General features: G+C 45.7%; 1 protein-coding gene across 1 annotated transcript; it reads right to left on the reverse strand.

Moving 5' to 3' along the window:
* Positions 1-216: 216 nt before the first annotated feature.
* Positions 217-19,844, reverse strand: LOC142263456 (uncharacterized). Its single transcript, XM_075332230.1, has 4 exons — positions 19,584-19,844; positions 19,379-19,502; positions 19,182-19,295; positions 217-2,497 (listed from the first exon to the last, which is right to left on the reverse strand). Exons 1-4 carry the CDS (start codon positions 19,836-19,838, stop codon positions 720-722), a joined length of 2,271 nt encoding a protein of 756 aa, XP_075188345.1. The 5' UTR covers positions 19,839-19,844; the 3' UTR covers positions 217-719.
* Between the last annotated feature and the right edge of the window lie 5,159 nt (positions 19,845-25,003).

A 25,003-nucleotide genomic window follows, 5' to 3' on the forward strand; every position in this document is an offset into this window, starting at 1 on the left:
CCTGTATCCTGTGGCACAGAAAAAAACCAAACGTTTATACTCACCTTTCCTCACTCCCTGCAGCAACAATCAGCTTTCTCTCTGTCTCAGCTGCAGCGCCGCTGACCTGAGTGTGTGGAGCCGTCACCGTTGTCTGCAGCATCGCGATATCTTCCTGTCTGTGCCGGTCAGCTGATCTGTGTGGACACTATCGGCGCGCACAGCAATGATGTCATCGCTGTGCTCACCGCTCTCTACACAGATTAGCTGACCGGCACAGACAGGAAAACATCGCAATGCTGCAGGGGGACTGCTCCACACACTGGGACGGGTGAGTACACTGATTCACTGCACCCCGCACTGATAATGATACACGGCGGGCAGTGAATACAGCCGCACATGATCACTCCAGGCTGTAGTTGCTAGGGTGATCATGCAGGCCGGCTGTTAATTATGCGCACACCCCCATCATCCCGCCCACCTGTCAGCGCTGAGTTAAGCGCTGAGAGATGATGGGCGGGATGATGGGCGTGCATATGTAATGAGCAGGCCCACGTGGTCATGGCAGGCGCTGCTACAGCCTGCTCATGCTCCCGATGACCCGCTCCACCGCAGCACCCTCATTCCCCACAGCCACATTCAGACCATAAGACGCACCCCCCACTTTCCCCGAACATTTGGGGGAAAAAAGTGTGTCTTATAGTCCGAAAAATACTGTACCAGTTAAACATTTCCAATATTCACAACATGAAAAAGGTTCCTTCCTTGTGTGACTTCTTCTGATGTTTAACAAGATCTGATTTCTGAGAATAACATTTTCCACATTCAGAACATATAAATGGTTTATCCCCTGTGTGAAACTTTCCATGGTCAACAAGAGTTGATTTCCTAGTGAAACATTTACCACATTCCAGGCATGAAAATGGCTTCTCCCCTGTATGAGATCTTTGATGACTAACAAGATGAGCTTTCTGAATAAAACATTTCCCACATTCTGAACATGAAAATGGCTTCTCCCCTGTGTGAGATCTTTGATGCACAACAAGTTCTGATTTCCAAATAAAACATTTCCCACACTCTGTACATGAAATTGGCTTCTCTCCTTTGTGATTTTTCTGATGTTTAACAAATTCTGATTTCAGAACAAAACATTTCCCGCACTCTGAACATGAAAATGGCTTCTCCCCTGTATGAGATCTTTGATGCACAACAAGTTCTGATTTCCGAATAAAACATCTCCCACACTCTGTACATGAAACTGGCTTCTCTCCTTTGTGATTTTTCTGATGCAAAACAAGACTTGATTTCTGACTAAAACATTTCCCACATTCAGAACATGAAAATGGCTTCTCACCTGTATGAGATCTTTGATGACAAACAAGATGAGCTTTCTGAATAAAACATTTCCCACATTCTGAACATGAAAATGGCTTCTCCCCTGTGTGAGATCTTTGATGCACAACAAGGTCTGATTTCCAAATAAAACATTTCCCACACTCTGAACATGAAAATGGCTTCTCCCCTGTATGAGATCTTTGATGGTTAACAAGTTCTGATTTCCGAATAAAACATCTCCCACACTCTGGACATGAAACTGGCTTCTCCCCTGTGTGAGATCTTTGATGCACAACAAGTTCTGATTTCCAAATAAAACATTTCCCACATTCAGAACATGAAAATGGCTTCTCCCCTGTATGAGATCTTTGATGTCTAACAAGTTGTGATTTCCTAATAAAACATTTCCCACATTCTGAACATGAAACTGGCTTCTCCCCTTTGTGATTTTCCTGATGCGTAACAAGATTTGATTTTTGACTAAAACATTTCCCACATTCGGAACATGAAAATGGCTTCTCCCCTGTATGAGATCTTTGATGCACAACAAGTATTGATTTCCAAATAAAACATCTCCCACACTCTGTACATGAAACTGGCTTCTCTCCTTTGTGATTTTTCTGATGCATAACAAGATTTGCTTTCTGACTAAAACATTTCCCACATTCAGAACATGAAAATGGCTTCTCCCCTGTATGAGATCTTTGATGTCTAACAAGTTCTGATTTCCCAATAAAACATTTCCCACATTCTGAACATGAAACTGGCTTCTCCCCTGTGTGATTTTTCTGATGCACAACAAGACTTGATTTCTGACTAAAACATTTCCCACATTCTGAACATGAAAATGGCTTCTCCCCTGTATGAGATCTTTGATGGTTAACAAGATGAGCTTTCCGAATAAAACATTTCCCACATTCTGAACATGGAAATGTTTTTTCCCTTGTAGGAGCTGTTTCATGTTCCACATTACTTCTATAGCTTTTATTTTGCTTAAAATTCTGTGATAAATCGGAATTTTGGATTTGTTTGAAAAGATCAGATGATAGAGCTTTCCGAGGAAGGATTGGAGGTATATCTGGGACAACAGCATGCTCTTCATATGTATCATGCGTGATACTTTCATCATCTGTTATAAATGCTGAAAATATTAGAGGTCCATCTGAACTCCCGATACAGTCATCTGGTAAAAATAAACAAAATGTTACTAGTTTTTAATGATATTATCTTGAAAGTACATTTCTTTTCTTTTTTTTTTTTTTTAAACCAAATTTTTATTTCTTTTCTTGTAATGGTAAATAGGGTACAGAATGAAGAAAATAAGGGTCAACAAATCAAAATTGCAAATAACAGTCTCTACAATTTATCAATCAAATATTTGTCACTGTCATCAAACTTGCTCCTTCCCCTTCTTCGTCAGTACAGTGGAACCTTGCTTAACGAGAACAATCCGTTCTGGGACTGTGCTTGTTAACCAAGTTACTCGTTAGGCAAAGCAAGATTTCCCACAGGAAATCATTGCAATGCAAACGATTCGTTCCACAACGTGTTAAATTTCCCATCCTGGTCCCCTATTCTGTCATTCCACACATGCACAAACATGTACAAACACATACAAACTCACACAAACACACATACACGCACATATTATATGCTCACCTTACCTTCCGTTCCATCGCCGGTCTCCTGGGACTTGATGTTCTCTGGTACGGGGCCGGGCTGTGTATCGCGTTACCATAACGACGAGGGAGGAACTTCCTGGCCAGAGCGCTGACGTCAAAGGCAGAGCCTGGTTGTCTCTGATTGGCCAGCGCGCTGCTTTTCAGTAGCGGTGACAGTAAGTTCCTGCCTCATTGCTATGGATGCCGATACACAGCCTGGAGTGGAGCGGCGAACTACAGGACCCAGGAGGCCGGCGATGAAACGAAAGGTACACATATTATGTTATATTATAGCCTCACCTTACCTTCCGTTTCATCGCCGGCCTCCTGGGTCTTGTAGTTCGCCGCGAGGACGTCGCGATGTACCCGGGAACTACAAGAACCATGAGGCCGGCGGTGGAACAGAAGGTAAGGTGAGCATAATACTGTATGTGCGTGCGTGTGTGTGTGTTTGTTTGTGCGTACATGTGTGTGTTTGTGTGGACTGCAAGTGCGGGTCAGAGCGCGGTGGATGTACGGAACCGGAAGTGTGTGCAGTGAGGATTCCATTCCATTATTCAGTCTCCATTGGCCCTTCAGCATTCCTTCATAACTTGTTACAAACATTACTTACAAACACTATCCCTCCCATTCCCCCCCTCCCCTCTCCATGCGACACTACCCAGACTCTAGCCAGCTATACTTTCAGCTTGCACAGGGACCCTGACAGATCTTCCTTCATGTACCATTCCGTAGACATAAATGTGGACATTATTTTTATTATTTCTTCTCTAGAACATATAACACTTATGAACTTTCTCCATTTACTGAAAAATGTTGCCGTCATCCTTTCTTTACACCTCTCCACCATCACCTTCTCCAACATGAGCGTTTTTTTTCAATTGATTAACAAGTTCTTCTTTTGTTGGTATTTCCTTCACGAGCCACTTCTGAAGAATAACCCTTTTACTTATCATTGCTATATCATGGAAAAGATTCGGTAACTTGTCTCCCCCTTTCTCTCCCTCCTCCCGATGCTGATAGTGAAATAACCAGACAATTGGATCCAACTCCACATTTCTATGCCAAATTTTCCTCACTACCCCTTGGACTTGTTTCCAAAATCTTTCAATCCTTTCGCACTGCCATATCCCATGATATAGATCTGTTTTTTCCGTACCACAAGTTGGACAACTCATCATCTTATCTGGAGGTCTTGCATTCAGTATATTAAATCCATAGATAGCTCTATGTATGATCCTGAATTGGGTATCTCTTAAGTTCTCATTCACAATCTTTTTCCTCATCACCATCCAACCATTCAAAATCTTCTCCTCTACCTCTTGATCTCCCAACTGTTACGGTTGCTGTGGCTCTGGAGACTATGTCCGGATTTCTTGCTACTGCACATGTGCAAGCGCTGGCGACTAAGTCCTATATTGGAGCCATTGCACATGTGCGGGTGACATCATCGCTGACACAAGGTCACATGTTTCTGACACCTTCTAAGCTGATTGGCCACTGGTCATGTGCTTGTGACACGTGGTCACATGTCTCTGACACCTTATATGCCGATTGGTCGCTGGTCATGTGCTTGTGACGCTTTGCTCGGTGATAGGCCAGCGTGACGTCATTGCTGTCATTCTGGCAGCGGATTGGCTCTGGTGTCCTCCATCTTGGATGAGGCACAGAGTCTATATAAGACCCTGACGCACGCCGCCCGGCGCTCAGTCCTCTTGGTTCATGCATGAGGGTAGACGCCCTGTGCACGTCCCTCTAGGCATCTCTCTGTCTATGTTAGGTGAGCGCTACCGGCAGGGTAGCGTTCTTATACCTTACAGCTTCGGCTGCAGTCCGTATCCTTACCTCTTAGTGGAGCGGACATAGGCAGGTGCCTGAGGCACATGGTCCGGCTGGGCCTTGTGATTCTACTCGTAGGTGGACGTTGCCGCTAGGGTAACGTTCCTTATACTGCGTCTGGCAGTTGTTCGTATCCTCGCACACTAGGGGAGCGAACAGAGGTAGGAGCTTTGTGTGGCTTATGCTGCTGTCCGTCTCTTTTGCACCACTAGAAGAGCGGACCTAGGCAGGTGCTATATCTAGTGGTTCGTGTCCTCGCACACTAGTGGAGCGAACGCAGGTAGGAGCTTTGTGCGGCTTACGCTGCTGTCCATCTCTTTTGCACCACTAGAAAAGCGGACCTAGGCAGGTGCCATATCTAGTGGTTCGTGTCCTCGCACACTAGTGGAGCGAACGCAGGTAGGAGCTTTGTGCGGCTTACGCTGCTGTCCGTCTCCTGGCACCACTAGAGGAACAGACCTAGGTAGGTGCCATTTCACACTCACTGCTTTTGTCTCTGTGATCTTTAACAGAGACCATTCCACACACCCTCCAAGTAAGGGAGGAATTGCTTTATTTTCTAAATTATATTCCTCTGTGAGTTTAACAGAGGTATTGCACTCTGCAATTGTGCTATTATTTTTTTACAGTGGCACACTTATATACCCCTTATCCTCTGCCATAGTCTGCAGCAGAGTCTTTGCATGGTGGACCCTGACTGTCTGACATTCCTTTAAGTTTTATTATCAGACAGCCCCCCGTAACACCAACTGCCTTGCCCACCCTTCCAACATTCTTCCTGATATGTTAGGGACTAACACTTGTCTCATATTTCCATAAAGACTTGATATATTTGTGGCATGGATGTCCCTTAATATGATCACATCCATCTGATTTGCCTCATATTCGTTATTTATGTTGTATAGTTTCTTCATTATCCCTTGTTTCACATGTTCAAACTGGAGAGTCTGGAATGGGTGCAAGTCATACTTTGCTCTCAACTCCTCACACGTCATCCATCTCCGTTCTGTATCATGCATCAGGTTTTTTAGAGTTCCAATCCCTTTTTCCCTCCATTCTTTAAAGAGATAATTTTCCCTTCCCTGTGGAAAGTCAGGACAAGCCCATATATTAAAGGAATTTGGAGATGTTACAGGCTAACCCGAACTTTTTCCTAACCGCCTTCCAAGTCATCACTGTGTCTCTACAAATCAGTGAGTGTTTAATATTGGGCGGCAAATTTGGAATGGAGGTATGTAGGATTGAACTCAGGTCCCAAGGCTTACAAAATTCAGCCTCTATATCCCAATCAGAATATCTACTTGTTCGTCTGATCCAATCGATTACATGTCTTAAGATACAGGCCAAATTGTACCCCCTGATGTTAGGTAGTCTGATCCCTCCATTTTCTGTTGACATTAGCTTTTTGGCACTAATCCTCGGCCTATATCCCTTCCACAAAAAAAAACGTGAGAACGCTATTGTCAATCTGTTCACATCCGAGTATTTAAGAAGCAATGGTATTGTCTGCATTGGATAGAGTAGCTTGGAAAAGCTCATCATTTTTATTAGATGATTTCTTCCCAGAAGAGTCAATGGCAAATTTGCCCAACCTTGCAGTTCACGTTCAATTTTCTCGATCAAAGAGGAATAATTTAATGAATATATGGTCTTTGTATCCCTCCCAACCTGTACTCCCAAGTATTTAATTGTATTTCTAGCTATTGGAATGTCACATAATACACCCCTCTCCCCAGCCGCTCTCTTTCCATCCAAGAAGAGAATTTCACATTTGTTAGTGTTAAGTCTAAACCCCGCTAACCTCCCAAACTTCTCAATTTCTTCTATGACTCTACTCTATTGCGTTTTAGGTTTGCTCATGAACAGGATTATATCATCAGCAAATAAGGCTGAGTGCAATGACTTCCTCCCTACCTTGATCCCTTCAAACCACCCCCCCCCCCTCATTCAAACGTCTAGCCAGTGGTTCAATAGCCAAGTTAAACAATAGTGGTGACATCGGACATCCTTGCCTGGTTCCCTTCATCAAAGGAAATGTTTTTGACAGAAATTCCGGGGTACTCACTCTTGCCTGAGGATTTGCATAAAGGACCCTCACAAAATTCCTAAAAGCTCCGTGCAGACCAGGTGATCTAACACCTGTTCCAGCCATGACCATCTCACATTGTCGAAGGCTTTCTCCGCGTCTAAGGTGAACAAGGTTAGATGCGCCCCCCATCTTCTCTCCTCTCCTTTACTACATCAATTGCTAGCATTACTTTCCTAATGTTTGTCACCACTGAATGCCCTTTAACAAAGCCAGCCTGGGGGAGAACTATAATCTCTGGCAATACTGCCGCTAACCTATTTGCCATCAACTTCGCTAAAATTTTTAGGTCTTGAGTAATCAGCGAGATGGGCCTATAACTAGATGGGTCTTCTAAATTCTTTCCTCCTTTAGGAATGAGCTTTATATAGGCTGTGTAAGTTAAGTGTACCCGATATGCTTTCCCCGTCCATTATCTTATTGAATAACTGTCAGTATAGGTGAGATTTGTTCCTTCATAATTTTGAAAAAACTGCTGCTAAAACCATCTGGTCCCGGGGCCTTCATCGTTTTTTACTCTCCTATAATTTGTAGCACCTCCTCCTCCGTCACCACTTTATTCAAAGCCTGTAAATTTTCCTCCGTGAGCGTAGGCATTTTTGTTCCTTTTAATCACTCATTTCCTTCTCTCCTATCATCTAACCCCTCCTCTTTAACATAAACCTGCATAGAAGTCTCCAAGAATGTCGTTTATCTCTTTGGGATCTGTTGTTTTACTCCCCACAGCGTTTCACAGTGACATAATATGTGTCATCGGTCGTCGTCCCCTTGCCAAATTTGCCAGTAACTTCCCTGCCTTGTTCCCGAAACGAGTCAACTCTGCCTCTTGTTGTGTCCTGTACATACCTTCTTTCCTTTCCACCCAGTTCTCAAAATTGCCCTTCGCCTCCACCCACTTTCCTTTTGTCACCCTTGATGGTTTTTCTAGGAAGTCAGTATATGCTTCCCTGACTGCCCGGCTAGCCTCCTGAAACTTTACTTGTGCCTGTCGTTTCGCCTTTGTCGTATATCCTATCATTTTTCCTCTCAAAACTGCCTTAGCCGTCTCCCAATATAATAGTGTTTCCCCACTGTGCTCCTGATTCGTCAATGTATAATCCACCCACCATTCTATCAGTGTTCTATGGAAGTTCTCGTCCAAAGTCAAGAATGAGGGAAAGCGTCATATATAATCCTGTCCTCTCTGGACTTTGTCAGCTATACTGACTACCACTGGGCTATGATCTGATATTACCATAGTCTCTATAACTATCTCTTCTACCTTCTGCAATAAATTCTCACTTGTCAGCCAAAGGTCAATCCTTGACCAAGAATCGTGTGGGTGGGAATAGTGTGTAAATTCTCTCTCTTGCGGGTGATATAATCTCCAGCAATCCTGTAGTGTAGTTGTTTTTAACAATGCTCTCAGCGACCCCTCCGTGTTCCTCCCCTGCTTCCCCTGACTCCACCTGTCTTCTTCCTGAGAAACCACCGTATTAAAGTCTCCCCCCACCAATTTACATATATCCCCGTCCAACAAAATCTTATTAGCTATATTTAAAAAAAACACCTTTGTTCCGTATTGGGTGCATATATATATATTGTGGATACTAAAAGTGCCTTGAGTACCTGAAATCTTTATATGTATGTATCTTCCTTCTTCATCTGAATCTTGTGTCTCCACCTCGTGTGCACAGTTTTTATTGATCAAAATAACCCCTGCTTTCCTACCTTTTGAGGACGACCCATATACCCTTCCCACCCACATCTTGTTCATACGGAAGAACTCATCCTTTTGCAAGTGCGTCTCATGTAATAATGCAATATCAACCTTAAGCTTCTTGAGATGACGTAGTATCATATTTCGCTTGTGCGGCGATCTGAGTCCCTTAACCCCTTCACCCCCGGCCACTAAAACACCCTAATGACCAGGCCATTTTTTGCAATTCTGACCAGTGTCACTTTGACAGGTTATAACTCTGGAACGCTTCAACGGATCCTGGCGATTCTGAGATTGTTTTTTCGTGACATATTGTACTTCATGTCAGTGGTACATTTAGGCCGATATTTTTTGCGTTTATTTGTGAAAATTTAGGAAATTTTGCGAAAATTTTGAAAATTTCGCAATTTTCAAACTTTGAAAATTTATGCCCATAAATCTGAGAGATATGTCACACAAAATAGTTACTAAATAACATTTCCCACTTGTCTACTTTACATCAGCGCAATTTTCGAAACAAATTTTTTTTTTCATTAGGAAGTTAGAACGGGTCAAAGGTCATCAGCAATTTCTCATTTTTCCAACAAAATTTACAAAATAATTTTTTTAGGGACCACATCACATTTGAAGTGACTTTGAGAGACCGAGGTGACAGAAAATACCCAAAAGTGACCCCATTCTAAAAACTGCACCCCTCACACTGCTCAAAACCACATCCAAGAAGTTTATTAACCCTTTAGGTGCTTCACAGGAACCAAAGCAATGTGGAAGGAAAAAATGAAAATTTTACTTTTTAACACAAAAATGTTACTTTAGCCATAAAATTTTAATTTTTACAAGGGAGAAAAGAGAAAGTGCACAATACAATTTATTGTGCATGTTCTCCTGAGTACGCTGATACCCCATATGTGGTAAAAATCAATTGTTTGGGCGCACGGCAGAGCTCGGAAGGGAAGGAGCGCCATTTGAATTTTTGAACGCAAAATTAGCTGCACTCATTAGCGGACGCCATGTCGGGTTTGAAGACCCCCTGAGGTGCCTAAACAATGGAGCTCCCCCACAAGTGACCCCATTTTGGAAACTAGAGCCCTCAAATAATTTTTCTAGATGTTTGGTGAGCACTTTGAACACCTGGGGGCTTCACAGAAGTTTATAACGTTGAGCCATGAAAAGAAAAAAAGGTTTTTTTACCACAAAACGGTTGCTTCAACTAGGTAGCTTTTTTATTCACAAGGGTAACAGGAAAAAATGCACCATAAAATGTATTGTGCATTTTCTCCTGAGTACGCAGATACCTCATATGTGGTGGAAAGTAATTGTTTGGGCGCATGGCGGGGCTCAGAAGAGAAGGAGCGCCATTTGACAGCAAAATTGGTTGGAATCATTAGCGGACGCTATGTCACGTTTGGAGACCCCCTATGGTGCCTAAACAGTGGAGCTCCCCCACAAGTGACCCCATTTTGGAAACTAGAGCCCTCAAATAATTTTTCTAGATGTTTGGTGAGCACTTTGAACACCTGGGGGCTTCACAGAAGTTTATAGCGTTGAGCCGTGAAAAGAAAAAAATATTTTTTTACCACAAAACGGTTGCTTCAACTAGGTAGCTTTTTTTTCACAAGGCTATCAGGAAAAAATGCATCATAAAACGTATTGAGAAATTTTTCCTGAGTACGTAGATACCTCACATGTGGTGGAAAGTAATTGTTTGGGCAAATGGCGGGGCTCAGAAGAGAAGGAACGCCATTTGACTTTTCAAACGCACAGACGCAGTGCACTGATCGGCCGCTGCAGGACGCACGGCCGGATGCAATACAAAAAGCGTCGGGGATACGTAAAAAAAAAAGTCACGCCAAAAATTGACCATGGATGCAGATCCGTTATGTGCATCCCTGATTAGCGCTCGGCGGGACGCACGGACGGATGGGATACAAAAAGCGTTGCGGATACGGAAAAAAGTCACGCCAAAAATTGAGCAGGGATGCAGATACATTATCTGCATCCCTGATCAGCGCTTGGCGGGACGCACGGACGGATGCGATACAAAAAGCGTCGGGGATACGGAAAAAAAAGTCCCGCCAAAAATTGAGCAGGGATGCAGATACGTTATCTGCATCCCTGATCAGCACTCAGCGGGACGCACGGAAGGATGAGGTGTAAAAATGGACAGGGGATACAGAAAAAAAAAAAAAGTTATACTCACAGTACCCAGAGGATCACTGACCAGAAGTGCTGCAGGAGGAACAGCTTTACAGGAGCAGCAGGCAGATCAGCAGAATGCCCAGGAAGGACCCAGCGATGGAGGCAGATGTGATCGGGCCGGTGAAGACAGGTAAGAGGACGTCGGGGGAGAGCAGAGGAGGAGAGGGGGGGGGAAAGCAGAGGGGGGGGGGAGCAGAGGGGGGGACCGGAGAGGGAGCTGCAGAAGCAGAATAGAGATAATGGGGGAGGCAGTCAGATCGCGGGGGGAGCAGATCGGGATGTCGGGGGGGGGAGCAGATCGGGATGTCGGGGGGGCAGATCGCAGGGGGGCACGGGCAGGGGCTAACACGGGAGCGCGCAGGGGCACCACGGGAGCGCGCACGGGCTGCAAGGTGAGCACAGTACTCACGTGCAGCAGGAACGGTGACCTCAGCTACGGCGGCGGCAGCAGCGGTGGCGTGGTACCACAAGTGCCACTGCACGCTGCAGACATGTTGGGGGAGGGCTCGCAGGCCAGCACAGGCCTGGGGAGGCGGCCACCGGCAGATCAGACCGCCCCACTGCACACTGATTGGAGCGATTGCGCGTCATAGCACGATCGCTCCAATCAGTGCTGCAGGGGCTGGGGGCGACATGTTTGAGGTCCACCTATGATATGCTGCAGCAGCTGCGGCATCTCATAGCTGGATCTCACAGTATCTCACTAATTCGGGCATTATTTTTGCCAAAATTAGTGCGAACGATGTGGTTGGCAGTTCAGATTTGAACAGCCAATCACATCGATCGTCGATAGGGGGTGGCGATGCCGCCCCCCCCCTGGGGTCAAGCAAAGGTCCCCTGCTGTAAGAAACAGCAGGGGACATCATTTGAAAGCTGTTGCTATGGCCACGGCAATCAAATGAAGTTTAGGCAGTAAAATTACGTCCCTGGTCGTTAAGTCACGTTAAAATAGGACGTAATTTTACTGCCCGCGGTCGTGAAGGGGTTAACATTCCACGTAATGAGCGTAACCATATTCCCCAAAATCAACAGTTCCTTTTTCAGGCCGTGTCGCATGGATTCCCCGACTCTCTTCCCCTCCCCTTCCCCCACCCAACTGTATATACCCCCTCCCATCCCCAACTTTACAAATACAATTAACCTCTTCCATTTTTTCTGAGATGATTGAGACTCCTTTCAAACCCCTGCTTCAAGTCAAGCTCTCCATGAAGCCACTCCACTAAGTCACCTCTCCCCTTCTATTGGCTATTAACTCTTTGCCCCTGAACAGCCTTTATAAATTTATCAAGCTCCTAAAACCGTCATTAAGAGAAGAAAAAGAGAAAAAAAAAAAGGCATTAGTAAATGATAAAAGGGAAAAAGTGGTAAGCATGAAAAAGAGAGAGAGAAAAAGGGAGAGAAAGAAAAAGAGATAGAGAAGAAGAAAGGGAAAAGGAGGTAGGCGAGGCTTTAGAGAGTTAAGGCACATTTGTCACCATACGGCTCCATTCAGCAGTCCCAAATTAAATCCTCTTCTTGTCCTACTTGTTCATGAGCTGCTACCTCTTCCTCCTCTTTTCCCAGCTGAAGTCGCCATCTGTCGCTTTTCCTTCAGACTGGCTGGTCTGGATCTCGATTGACTCTACTCTGGCTTGTTTTCGGGTCTAACAGCAGATGTTATGTTTGCAGGATCTGCATGTTTCGGATCAGTGAAAGTCCCTTCTTTTCTATTCCTCTCCTGTCGCTGTGTGCTCACCTCCTGTAGTATCTCTCGCTCTGCTTCCGAAGGATCCTGAAAATTCTTTGTGACCCCATCTGCTTCTCTTACTCTTAGTATTGCTGGGTATAAAAGCTGAATTTTAATGTTTTTGTGATAGAGGGCAGTGCAGATCTGGCTAAATGCTTTTCTTTTTCGTGTGACTTCTGCCGAATAGTCGCCAAATAATAGAATCTTGTGTCACTGAATGCATAGTGCCTGTTTCCTATTAATGAAGGCCTGTAGAATTTCTTCTTTATCTTTGTATTCCAGGTATTTAATAATAACCTGTCTTGTTCTGGATATTTCACCTTGCCTGGAGGTATTATCATTGTTACTGTGACCATCTCTTTGCTCCGTTATGGGTCCCACTCTGTGCGCTCTTTCTACACGGCAGCTATGTGGTAAGCCTAAAGCCTGGGGTAATTATTTTTCACAGATTGAGTCCAAATATTTTGTTGTCACTGTCTCAGGCAGACCCACTAGCCTTAGGTTATTCCTCCTAGACCTGTTTTCAAGATCTTCTATTTTATCCTTCATAAGCTGAGCATTAGTGTCTAGCTCCTTAAATCTGCCCTCCAATCTTATCAGATTCTCTTTATCATCAGAAACTCTTTGCTCTGCCTCTGTCCATCTCATATCATGGTGCTCCACGTCCTCCTGCAGCGCAGCCAAAGCCTCCTTCACTGAGGCTGCTACTGCCTCTCTGATGTCTGATGTCTGGTGTCAGGTGATCTGCCACTTCTTTTGCCAGCCTTTTGTAATTAATCTCATCTCTTTCCCATAAGCCCAATGTCTCTGTACCACTCTGCATACTCTGAATTCTTCTGTTATCTTGGCCTCCTGCATCGTCAAGCTGCTGCAGCTGCCTTTGTTGTTCCTCTCCCTCCTCCCCCTCCTTCTTCCTCACTGTCGGCGCCATGTTATCTGCACTCACCCCCTCCTCCCTCTGCAGTGCTCTCGGCTTGAGAGGTGTTCCTCCGCTCCTCAGGAGATAACGATCCATGCACTGACAGCTGGTGATTCAGTGCAGCCTTTATATGCTGGTCTGGGGTGCCGTTTGCTTCTGTAAGTCGCTGTATATTGCAGGGGCTGTATGGAGCTGCTCCTTCCCCCTCTTCACATCTCAGCGCTGGAACAGGAAGTCACATTTCTTTTTTTAAACCATAACATCAGAAATTAAATTAGGGAAAAAATGAATCTGTTTTACAATTTCGAGATCTAAGAGTTACATTTTTGTTAATTCAGACCTCTCATTCCTAGCACTAGTTCTCTGCAATGTGCTACAGTATATAATCTGACTGATTTTCACAATGTGACTGCAGGATAATGAGGGACAGGGGGCTCCTATACTGTCCCTCATGCTAGGAGACCCTAGGCGATCCCTAATCTCTGGATTACCCCTGAAGGTGTTGATGCCCTTATCCCGTACCTTGCTATTCTCCTGACTAGATCTAATCAGTGATCTCCCAGGGAAGGAAAGTGAAGAAGTATGATGGAAATACAGATTAAGACAGATGGGAAAACTAAAACTCAGGCACACTGCAAACTCACAGAAATAAACAGTGAGAGACTAAGGAGAAAAGCAAGAGCAGGAAGGCAGAAACAAAAGGACAACAAGGGTTAACACCACAACAGTTCACAGCAATAATGCACAACCACCACCCGTTAGTCTGTGTGACGGGGTTCTTTTCCGATATCATACAATCAACAGAGCAAGAGATGGCTGAAGATTCCAATAAACATTTATCTCAAGCAAAACAGAAGGTTCATAATATAATCCACCACACAGAGGGTAAAAATAGTCCAGTAATGGCATAAATGTCCCAGGGATGAGTCACACTCCTCCAGCAGTCCTTCTCCAGGGATATCGGGGTTTCTCACAGTTTCTCTGGGGTACTGGCCGCAGCCTCAGCTTTCCCTCAGAAGTTCAATCCTACTTCTTCTCTCTTGTAAGTCTCACCCAGAATTACTAATCCCCCAGGTAAGCAGATCATTTAGGTGGATCCCAGGCCCCGCTCTCCCAGACCTAGGGACAGGAACAACTACAGGGGGTGATTACCTACAGACAATACAATGTACACACAAGGAATACAAATAATGGACAGTGAACCGCACCTAAAATACGAACTTACACAACATGATACACATCCCCCCCCATATTCCACCATCACAACTTCTCCCTCCTTCTTAATAAGTTAGTACGTCATGAGGTCTACACAGACCTCTGGCCACCTCACTTAAGTCCATGTTGCTCAGCTGTTGATAGTCCCTTGTATGGCAGTAGGGTTGTTAGGACAAGCTTCCCTTTGTGTCCTCTTTCACTCAAACTGTGCTTCCTGCACCCATAAATTGGCACTATAACTCCCCAATGTCATTTCCCAGGAGGATATCAGCGGGCAGTCCTCTCATAACTCCAATCCAGCATAGTTTTTCCCCATAACCATAATCCAAAAACACAGAAGCTCGCGGTATATATTTTAGAGTCCCTCCCGCCAGGACAATGGGGATTCCAGTGCCCTGGTGAATTGCCTTGGGTCGAACTACAGGAGGGTCAGTGATAGTGAGGAAGGCTCCGGTGTCTCGAAATCCTGACACTTTGTATCCATCGATTAAGACATCCTGCAAGTGGCGTTGCCATTGCCCTGGGTTGCTTCAGGACAAAGACCGAAGGCCGTACACTCCCAAAGGGGCATCTATGGTGCAGGGGTCAGTGGTACAGATCAGAGGAGGTTGTAGTAGCTCTTCCTCAGGCAGGATAGCGTGCACAAGATGCACCGGATGATGTGGAGGTGCATGGGGCTCCCTTCAAGTCCTTGCAGGACAACTCGATTGCAGGTGTCCAGGCTACCCACACTCATAGCATCTCTTCTGCATCGTACTCCTTTCCATTTGCATCTGGAAAAGGCATTGGGAGAACCTGGGGACAAAGGCCATACACTCCAAAAGGGGCATCTATGGGGCAGGGGTCAGCGGTACACTCCAGTGGAGGTGGTTGTACCTCTTTCTCAGGCGGGATGGAGTATACAAAATGCACCAGATGAAGTGGAGGTGCATGGGGCTCCCTTTGAGTCCTTGAGGGACAACTGGATTGCAGGTGCCCAGGTTGCCCGCACCCATAACATCTCCTCTCTGTAATTCCCCCAGGGCGTGGTCGGACCTGTTGGGGCACAGGATTGTGAGCCGTGGTTGTCATAGGCCTGCAGCTGGTTAGAGGGGCAGATATAACTGGAGAGGGCCAGGGCTCAGGAGCAGGCTGTGGCTTATTATCCAGAAGCCTCCTCCATTGCGGTTGGAAAGTAAGGACGTCAATCAGCCAGGACTGCAGCTCTATGCAAGGTGCACGGCGTGTGCTCCCTGACCCATTCCCGTATTTCTGAGGGACACTTGTAAAGAAATTGTTCAATAAGAAATACCTGCATAACCTCTTCCACAGTGAAGGCATTTTCCACTTCCAGCCATCTATGACATGCCTGGGACATCTTATGGGCATATATTCTAAACGATCCCCCCGTGGTGCATGGGAGGTCTCTGAACTGTGCCCTATGTGAGTCTGGGGTGATAGCATGGTATTCCAGGATAGTCCGCTTTACAATGTTATAATCCTGGTTCCGCTGAGAGTCAATGAGCCTCTGCCAGGCTTCCGTTCAGGAGTGCCACTAACAAACGCATCCAGCCAGAGTGAGGCACCTCTATCACGGCACACTGCTGCTCAAAGTCCTTGAAGAACCACTCCACATCTCCAGAAGCCTCATGAAATGCCTTGAAATCTGCCCGGGTGATCCGTACAGGCTCCCAGATCGCTGGGTTTACACTACTCCAGCAGTCCTTCTCCAGGGATATCGGAGTTTCTCACAGTCTCTCTGGGCTGCTGGCTGCAGCCTCAGCTTTTCCCTCACAGGTTCAATCTTGCTTCTTCTCTCTTCTAAGTCTCACCCAGAATCACTAATTCCCCAGGTAAGCAGAGAGTTTAGGTGGATCCCAGGCCCCCCTCCCCCTGACCTAGGGGCAGGAACACTACAGGGGGTAATTACCTACAGACAATACAATGTACACACAAGGAATACAAATAATAGACAGTGAACCGCGCCTAAAATACGAACCTACACAACATGATACACAACCCCCACATATTCCACCATCACAACCTGTATCACAACACCTTACCAGACCAGTATAGGTAAACTATAGCTGGCATTAATGGAATAGACACCGCCTTAACAGTTGAATAACCTGCAAACATCTCTGTGACATTGGTCCACAACATAGACAATTTCAAAGAGATTTTTTTTCCAAAACGAAAATAAAATATTTAAAGACAGATGCTGGAAATTTAACGGGGTTGTCCGGGACTATAACGTTGATGGCCTATCCTTAAGTGGGCTTTACACTTAGCGACATCGCTAGTGATGTTGCTGGTGAAAGCACCCGCCCCCGTCGGTTGTGCGTCACGGGCAAATCGCTGCCTGTGGCGCACAACATCGCTTACACCCGTCACACATACTTACCTGCCTAGCGACGTCGCTGTGGCCGGCGAACCGCCTCCTTTCTAAGGGGGCGGTTCGTTCGGCGTCACAGCGGCGTCACTAAGCGGCCGCCCAATAGAATCGGAGGGGCGGAGATGAGCGGGCTGAACATCCCGCTTACCTCCTTTCTTCCTCATTGCGGGCGGCCGCAGGTATGATGATGTTCCTAGTTCCTGCGGTGTCACAAATAGCGATGTGTGCTGCCGCAGGAACGACGAACAACCTGCGTCCTGCAACAGCAACGATATTCGGGAAAGGAACGACGTGTTAACGATCAACGATTAGGTAAGTAATTTGGATCGTTAATGGTCGTTCCTGCGTTTCACACACAACGACGTCTCTAACAAGGCCGGATATGCGTCATGAATTCCGTGACTCCCAACGACATCTCGTTAGCAATGTCGTTGCGTGGAAAGCCCGCTTTAGGCTTTGTAACCAAAACAGGTAGCAGGGTCTTGCTGTCTGCAGGTAATCATTTGGGCTCCAATTCATCAAAAGCAGCGATCTACACTGAAAAATTACATCAAGGACTGGAGTGAGATTTCTAGCATATGGAACGCCACAGATTGTTATGAATTAGAGAAGAGGTGGCATTACACCCTTGTTCTGGCCAAGCTTTGCCCATTTTGGCAAAGCTGATTAAAATTGGCGTGAACACACACACACACAGAAGCCTGTCTCCATTCGGCTTTAGACTCCTGCAACTAAGACCTTTGGTCACATGTTGTGATGTCAAAAAGGTCCTTAAGCCCTTAAGCCAGTGTTTCTCAACTCCAGTCCTCAAGACCCAGCAACAGATCATGTTTTCAGGTTTTCCTCAAAATTAGACAGGGAATAATTCCATCACCTGTGCGACATTAAGGAAATCCTGAAAACATGATTGAGGAAAATCTGAAAACATGATCTGTTGGTGGGTCTTGAGGACTGGAGTTGAGAAACACTGCCTAAGGCTAGCGCCACACATCCGTGCTGCCGGCACGTGTTTGTCATTTTTTACACGTACCGGCGGCACGGAGACACGATCAGCAATGCTACCCTATTGTAGCAGGCACACACACGTAAAACCACACGGAACGTGTGTCCGTGTGCGTTTGTACGTGTGTGCGTTTTTCAAAGCGCTGACATGTCAGTGTTTTCTCCCGCAGCACGGGTGTCACACGGCCCGCACCCGTACCACACGGGTGTAGTGTGGATGCGGTCCCGTGTGACACGCGCCGGAGAAAACACACATGTCAGTGGAAAAAAACCCAAAACATTTACTCACCTTCTCCAGCCCTCCTGTCTCTGCCGCTGCTGCCTCTTGCTGCCGACCGCCGCTCATTATTCTCATTGAATATTCACTTCACTGCCTGGCAGCAGCAGCAGCGGGGAGACGGGAGGGCTGGAGACCGAGGATCAGCACCACGGACAGCAGCGCGGACATCAGGAAGGACCAGGTGAGTATGATAATTACCGGTTCTACGTGTGCTATCGCGGATAGCACACGTAGAACACACGTGTCACGCACGTACCAGAGACACGTACTTACCTGCACGCAACACGCAGGGAAAATACGTGTCTCTCGGCACGTGCGTGAATTTCACGTGAGTGTGGCAGAAGCCTTAAGCAGTCATTTAATTGGCATATAAACACTGGAGCAACTAGGAGAATCGAAGCCCTGTGAAATTGCCCAGCTTGCTCTAACTTTGCCCTAATGCCAGTGCTGCATGCCAGCCTGTGTCCTGTTCAGTTCTTTTAAACTTCAGCAATTAAAAGACCTTTGGTTACATCATGTCACATGACTTTAAAGTCAAAGATCCTTAAAGAATCAACCTTAGAATACAACTGATGGGGTCCCTAAGAAAGTGGGATTCCTGAGAAATTATGCAATTTAACTGCTCCCAACGCTGGCCCTGACTGTAACTAGGGCTTAGTTTTGGGGTAGGTCTTATTTACTGGGAAACGGTATTCATGACCCTCTGCAGATCTTTGAGTTGACTTTCTAATTACATAGAGAAGGCACTAGAAACAAACAGCAGAAGAAGCAGAAGCAAAGAAAATACAGCTGAAAAAAACAGAGCAGAAAGTCTAAAAATGTAAACACAAAATGAGTGCAGAAAGTACATGAGTAGATATCTCTTACTGGATAGAGCTGGAGGAGACACATCCTGAGGAACATCGGGATCTTCTTGGTTACAGTCCTGTGGGAGAAGAGGACGGGGATATCTCTCTGGTGTTGTCCTCTTACTGGATAGAACTGGAGGAGACACATACAGGGACTGAATTCATTCCTTACATACAGATAATTATAGGCCGTGTGTATTTAGTCCTGTCTATTACCTGGTGATGTGAGGGGCTGGGGAACCGCCATCATGACGTCCTTGTACAGATCTTTGTGTCCTTCTAAATACTCCCACTCCTCCATGGAGAAATAGACGGTGACGTCCTGACACCTTATAGGAACCTGACACACACAATGATACCGTCACCCCCGATCCCTTCATAGCGTTACTGTATAATGTCCCAGCATTCCCAGCAGTGTCACCTCTCCAGTCAGCAGCTCAATCATCTTGTAGGTGAGTTCTAGGATCTTCTGGTCATTGATGTCCTTATGTATCGGGGGGTGAGGTGGAGGCCCCGTGATTGGGCTCAGGGGTCTTCCCCATCCCTCAGACACAGGGGCCTGACAGCGCTCACTAGAGGTCTTCTTCACTACTGTGTAATCCTGGTTATGGAGAGACACAGTAATAAATCTCACTCCAGACATTTCCAGAGTCCTCACCTCTCCAGTTCTGTCCATCTGTTATTCCCGTAGATAAGAATGATATAATGTGACGTCATCAGAATCTCTCACCTCTCCAGTAAGCCGGAAGAGGATCTCTAGGGTGAGGTGTAATATCCTCTCCGCCATCTTGTCCCTATCCATATCCATCGTGAACAGGAAATTTTCTGAAACAGAAAAAAATCACTAAAAGGATCCGATATTATAAGGACCTGAATGGGAAGGAGATGAGCCGATATGTAAAATTAATGCAGATAATAATGGAGGGAAGATATCATTTGGGTAGGAAAAAAAATGTCAACATGAAATGAAGTAGCAAAACCGACCCATTAAAGTATTGCCCCTAAAATGGTAACAATGAAAAACTTAGCTCATGAAACAAAAAACAAGTCCTCACTCAACTCCGATGTCGGAAAATGGAGACACAAACCGATTTTTTAATGTTTTGTTCTTTTGTTTTTTTTTTTTACAAAAGTCTGATTTTTATTCACTACTAGAGATGAGTGAACCTGGAGTTCGGTTTTCGGTATAAACTCAGACTTCTCCAAGATAGTAAAGTTCAGTTTTGGGTTCGGGAGCTTTACGTCTGCAAACCGCTCTCGTGTGATCAGATGTATGTGCACCAAAAAATAAAACTGAAAAAACCCGCCCTCCCCTGTTAGTGATCGGTTTATGGCTGCATGTGGGCGGAGACCCGAACTGCTAATCAGTGATTTCAAATAAAGTCCAGGTCAAGTTCAAGTCCAGAACCGATCTTTATAAATGTTCCCCTGGACCAGCAGAAGCCGAACGTCCACGGGTCCGCTCATCTCTAGTCACCACTTACATAAGAAATGTCTGATATTGCCGTAATCACACTGACCTGGAGAATCACGCTGACCGCTCACTTTCAGCACATCGTGAATGTAGTAAAAACAATAAAAAAAAAAATAATGGAATTATTTTTTTTTAGTCACCATTTTACCGCACTTGAATTTTTCCTTAATTGCCAGTACATTTTATGGTAAAATTAAAAACGGTGAGTCATTTAAAAAAAAACAAAAAAAAACAAACAAACCGATCCTTCATACGGCAATGTGGGCAGAAAAAAAAATAAAAGAGCCGCGCAGTTATACACAATCATGTAGCATTAAGAGCAGAAATCCATCCGTCTACATAAGACACAGACATTTTATTACTGCGTCTGCCTTCTCTGTCACTGTATCCACAGCTCTGCAGTGCAATGCAGCTGGAATGGGACCTGACAGTGACACAGAGCTCTGTGTGAGAGCCCATCCACCATCGTTACTTGCCCACTGTAATTTTCTTGGGGTCTGGTGAGTACAATTATTTTTTTCGGGGGGATATTTGCTTTCTTTTGAGGGTCGCCGCTTTCTTTGATAAAAGTCCTGCTGTATTCTTTCTGAATAACGAGTACAATGCAAGTCAAGGGGAAATGCGAGTCATTTCTGCTGCACTCAACAAAGAGGTCTGGGGGCCTGAGGAAAAGGATGAAATGGATGGGAAAGTGAGGAAACTGAATGGGGAGAGCCTGGAAGAGAAGCCTGCATGCATTTCTGACGCACATATGGCTTCTGGGAATTGGATGTCACAGTTTTATGCCACTTTTACAGATGCACAAGAACACCTAACCTAAATTGTACTTTACAGGCAAAAAGGTTAAGAAACAGTTTTTCCTGCATAATCACTTGTATATAAGGCTAAATAAACCGGAGGGAAAAAAAAATATCCGTTTTAGCGTTTGTTCACACGCAGTGTTTTGTTTGTTTTTTTTACTTTTACATTTGGGAGAGTTCTGACAATATACATTTTGTAGGTCCCACTGTCATACATAATTTCTAGTTAACTATTCCCCAGCACTTTACAAGGCCAGCTAGAACATGCCCGTTGGTATGTAGATCTTTGACCTGAGGGGCCTCAAGTGGTCCTGTAACATATACATTTTGGAGGGACTGCTGTTACTTATATATTTGGGCGGTCCCTCCCTCATTGAGACTCAGGTAGTGGAATACATATTCAATAGAAGTTTACAATGTGTCCATTGTGTACCCTCCTCCTCCTCAAATTTCCCGGTCTGGACCGTAAACTTGTGTGTAAGCCAGAAGAACGAGAGCAGATTCTGTCTTGGATGGCAGACAACAAGGCCTCTTTGCATTTTTTAACCAGCAACAAATTTTCCACAACCACACAGTCTACTGTGAATACACAGAAGGCTGGCCCATCTAATCCTCAACCTGGTTCTCCTTCCTCCCTCCATCATCAGTCACAGGAGACATATGACCCCAAGCTTGGCCACTCTGAGGATCTGTTTTGGATGTATCCTTTTGTTGGCTCTGGCCTCTCACAGTGCAGCATTGAAGAGGGATGTGAGGAGGTGGCGTAAGTTGATGCGCAAGTATTTGAGGACCTACGGCCAGAAGAAAGCCAGTTTGAGGAACCTGATTTACTGTCTCCAGAGGTGGATGTTGGTGATAAGACACAGTTGCCATCAGGTCAGCCTACAATCTCAACTGGGAAGGAGGATGAGATGGAAGACGAGGTGGTCGATGAGGAGTCCACTGATCCGACCTGGACCATTGACATGCATAGCCAGCACAGCAACACAGAGGAAGCTGGATATGTAGCAACAACACAAGCACCAAGGGGTAGTGGTTTGCCCAGAGTGAGAACTGGGTCAACTGTTCCGAAGAGCACCACAACTGTGGCCCACTTCAAGGCAAGGTGGTGTTCAGCTGCTGTCTGGAAGTTTTTTTTCTGAAAGTCCTTCAGAGAAAAACATTGTAATCTGTAGCATCTACCATACCAAGTTGAGCAGAGGCCCGGGCAAAGATAACCTTACCACCACCAGTATGCGGAACCACATGGCAGCCAAGCACCCCAGGAATTATTATTATTATATTTATGTCTATAGCACCAACATATTCCGCAGCGCTTTACAATTCAGAGGTTCATATACAAGCAACAGTTAGAGAAAATACACTAATTATAGTAAAAAAGATAACCCTGCTCATGAGAGCTTACATCTACAATGAGGAGGTGTTGGGGGGATGGGGGGGGGGGAGGACAAGGTACAGGTGCTCACTTCCAATGACAATCCAACCATCTCAAAGAAATGGGGATAGATAAATGCTGCCTGAACCAGTCAGCCGATCTTTGAGATACTTTTGGGTGTGGTAGAGTTTGATGGAGAGTTATATTGTGAGAAGTCGTGGATGGACTATGTGAATTTAATTTGATTAAGGAGTGTGATAGGCCACCTTAAAAATATGTGTTTTTAGAGAGCATTTGAAGTAAGGTGTAGTTCATCCTGGTTTCTTGGGTCAAAGCATTCCAGAGGATTGGTGCAGCTCGGGAGAAGTCTTGGATCCGGGAGTGGGAGGTTTGGATTAGTGTGGATGTTAGTCGAAAGTCATTTGCAGAGCGTAAATAAGGGTAAGGTGGTAGACAGAGATGAGGGTGAAGAAGCTGGGGGGGGGCGCACTGTGGAGAGCTTTATGGGTGAGAACATGCAATTTGAATTGTATCCTGTGATATATGGGCATCCAGTGTAATAACTGTCACACAGCAGAAGCATCCGATTAACGATTAGCCAGATAGGTGACCCTGGCTGCAGCATTAAGGATGGATTGTAGAGGAGAAAGTCTAGTTAGGAGGAGACCAATTAATAGAGAATTGCAGTAGTCAAAGCAGGAGGGGATGAGGGCCACTGTGAGGGTTTTTGTAGTTTCCATGGTAAGAAAGGGGCGGATTCTAGAAATGCTCTTGAGGTGCAAGCGACAGAAGCGGGTAAGAGATTGTATATAGGGGTGAATGACAGATCAGTGTCGAACATAACCCCCAGACAGCGAACCTGAGTTACACATAGAGACAGAGATGTCAGGTTTAGGGAGGTTAGAAGATGGAGGGAATAGAAGTAGTTCAGTTTTGGAAAGGTTAAGTTTCAAATAGAGTGCAGACATGATGTTGGAAACTGCAGACAGACCCTAGCTGAGTAGGGCTGAGCGGATCCGGACTGTAAAAGTCCTGATCCACGCGGTTTCCACAATATCTGGCTGCCGTACCTGAGCCCGGGATTCCGGGTGCACAAATCGGATTCGGCAATTAAAGTAAAAATAAACTAAAGAAGAAATAAGTGAGAGTTTCATACTTACCGAGACTTGGAGTCATTGGCGGCACACTGCTTCCGGGTCGCGCATTCACTTCCTGTACTGTGCATGCATACACACAGTGTTTTCCCCGCCCACCGGCCGTCCTCTCGTCTGTGATTGGTTGCAGGCAGACGCGCTCCCCAGCCTGTGACAGTCTCTGCTGTAGTCATCGCTTATCGCTGCTCAGTAATAGGCTACACTCAGAGCTGGCAGTGTTCTCTATGGCTGCTAGCTGTGACATGTAGTAGAGCTGGATGTGTCATTGTTGGACATTGTGTGGATTACACCAGAGCTGCAGGGTGTTAGGGGTTAATAAAGTGGTGAAGGAGGGTGCGTTTTGTACTTTATTCCAAATTTTTCTGTGTGTGTGTTTATTTACATTCGTTTACAGGTCTGTGATGCAGATATCTGATAGACGCCTGTGCCATCACAAACCTAGGGTTTAGTTACAGCTGTGCACTGCTATTAACCCATTATTACTCCGATTGGCACCGCATCAGGCCACCGGGCAGAGCCAGTATCGCACCGGGATTGTCACATCTAATAGATGCAGCAATATCGGGCAGCTGCGGGCTGACAATACCATGGCTGGGGATGAAAATTGGGGGGAACCGCACGTCTGGGTTTTTTTTTATTATTCATTTAAATAAAAAAGACACATGTGTTTTTGTTAGGCCGCAGTCACACTTGCGAGGGACTCCCGCGAGTCTGACATCGCAGCACAGCCGCGCACATTTCTAACAGGAGCGTGCATGTGTTTCTAGGTACATGCACGCTCATGTTCAGACAGCGGCAGACTGTGTCAGCTGATGTCATGTCAGACTTGTACGAGTACAGCTGTGCACTGCTATTAACCCCTTATTACCCCGATTGGCACCGCATCAGGCCACCGGGCAGAGCCAGTATCGCACCGGGATTGTCACATCTAATAGATGCAGCAATATCGGGCAGCTGCGGGCTGACAATACCGGGCGGCTGTGGGCTGAGAATACCAGCCCCCAGCCGGTGTTATCATGGCTGGGGATGAAAATTAGG

Source organism: Anomaloglossus baeobatrachus, unplaced genomic scaffold, assembly GCF_048569485.1.
Source record: "Anomaloglossus baeobatrachus isolate aAnoBae1 unplaced genomic scaffold, aAnoBae1.hap1 Scaffold_259, whole genome shotgun sequence".
In the NCBI taxonomy this organism is placed as follows: domain Eukaryota; kingdom Metazoa; phylum Chordata; class Amphibia; order Anura; family Aromobatidae; genus Anomaloglossus; species Anomaloglossus baeobatrachus.

Coding starts and splice junctions, on each gene's coding strand:
- LOC142263456 (XM_075332230.1), bottom strand. CDS start 19,838: ATGGACAGAACTGGAGAGGTGAGGACTCTGGAAATGTCTGGAGTGAGA. Junction 19,296..19,378: donor CCAGCCCCTCACATCACCAG/GTAATAGACAGG, acceptor TGTCTCCTCCAG/TTCTATCCAGTAAGAGGACA. Junction 2,498..19,181: donor GTCTCCTCCAGCTCTATCCA/GTAAGAGATATC, acceptor TATTTTTACCAG/ATGACTGTATCGGGAGTTCA.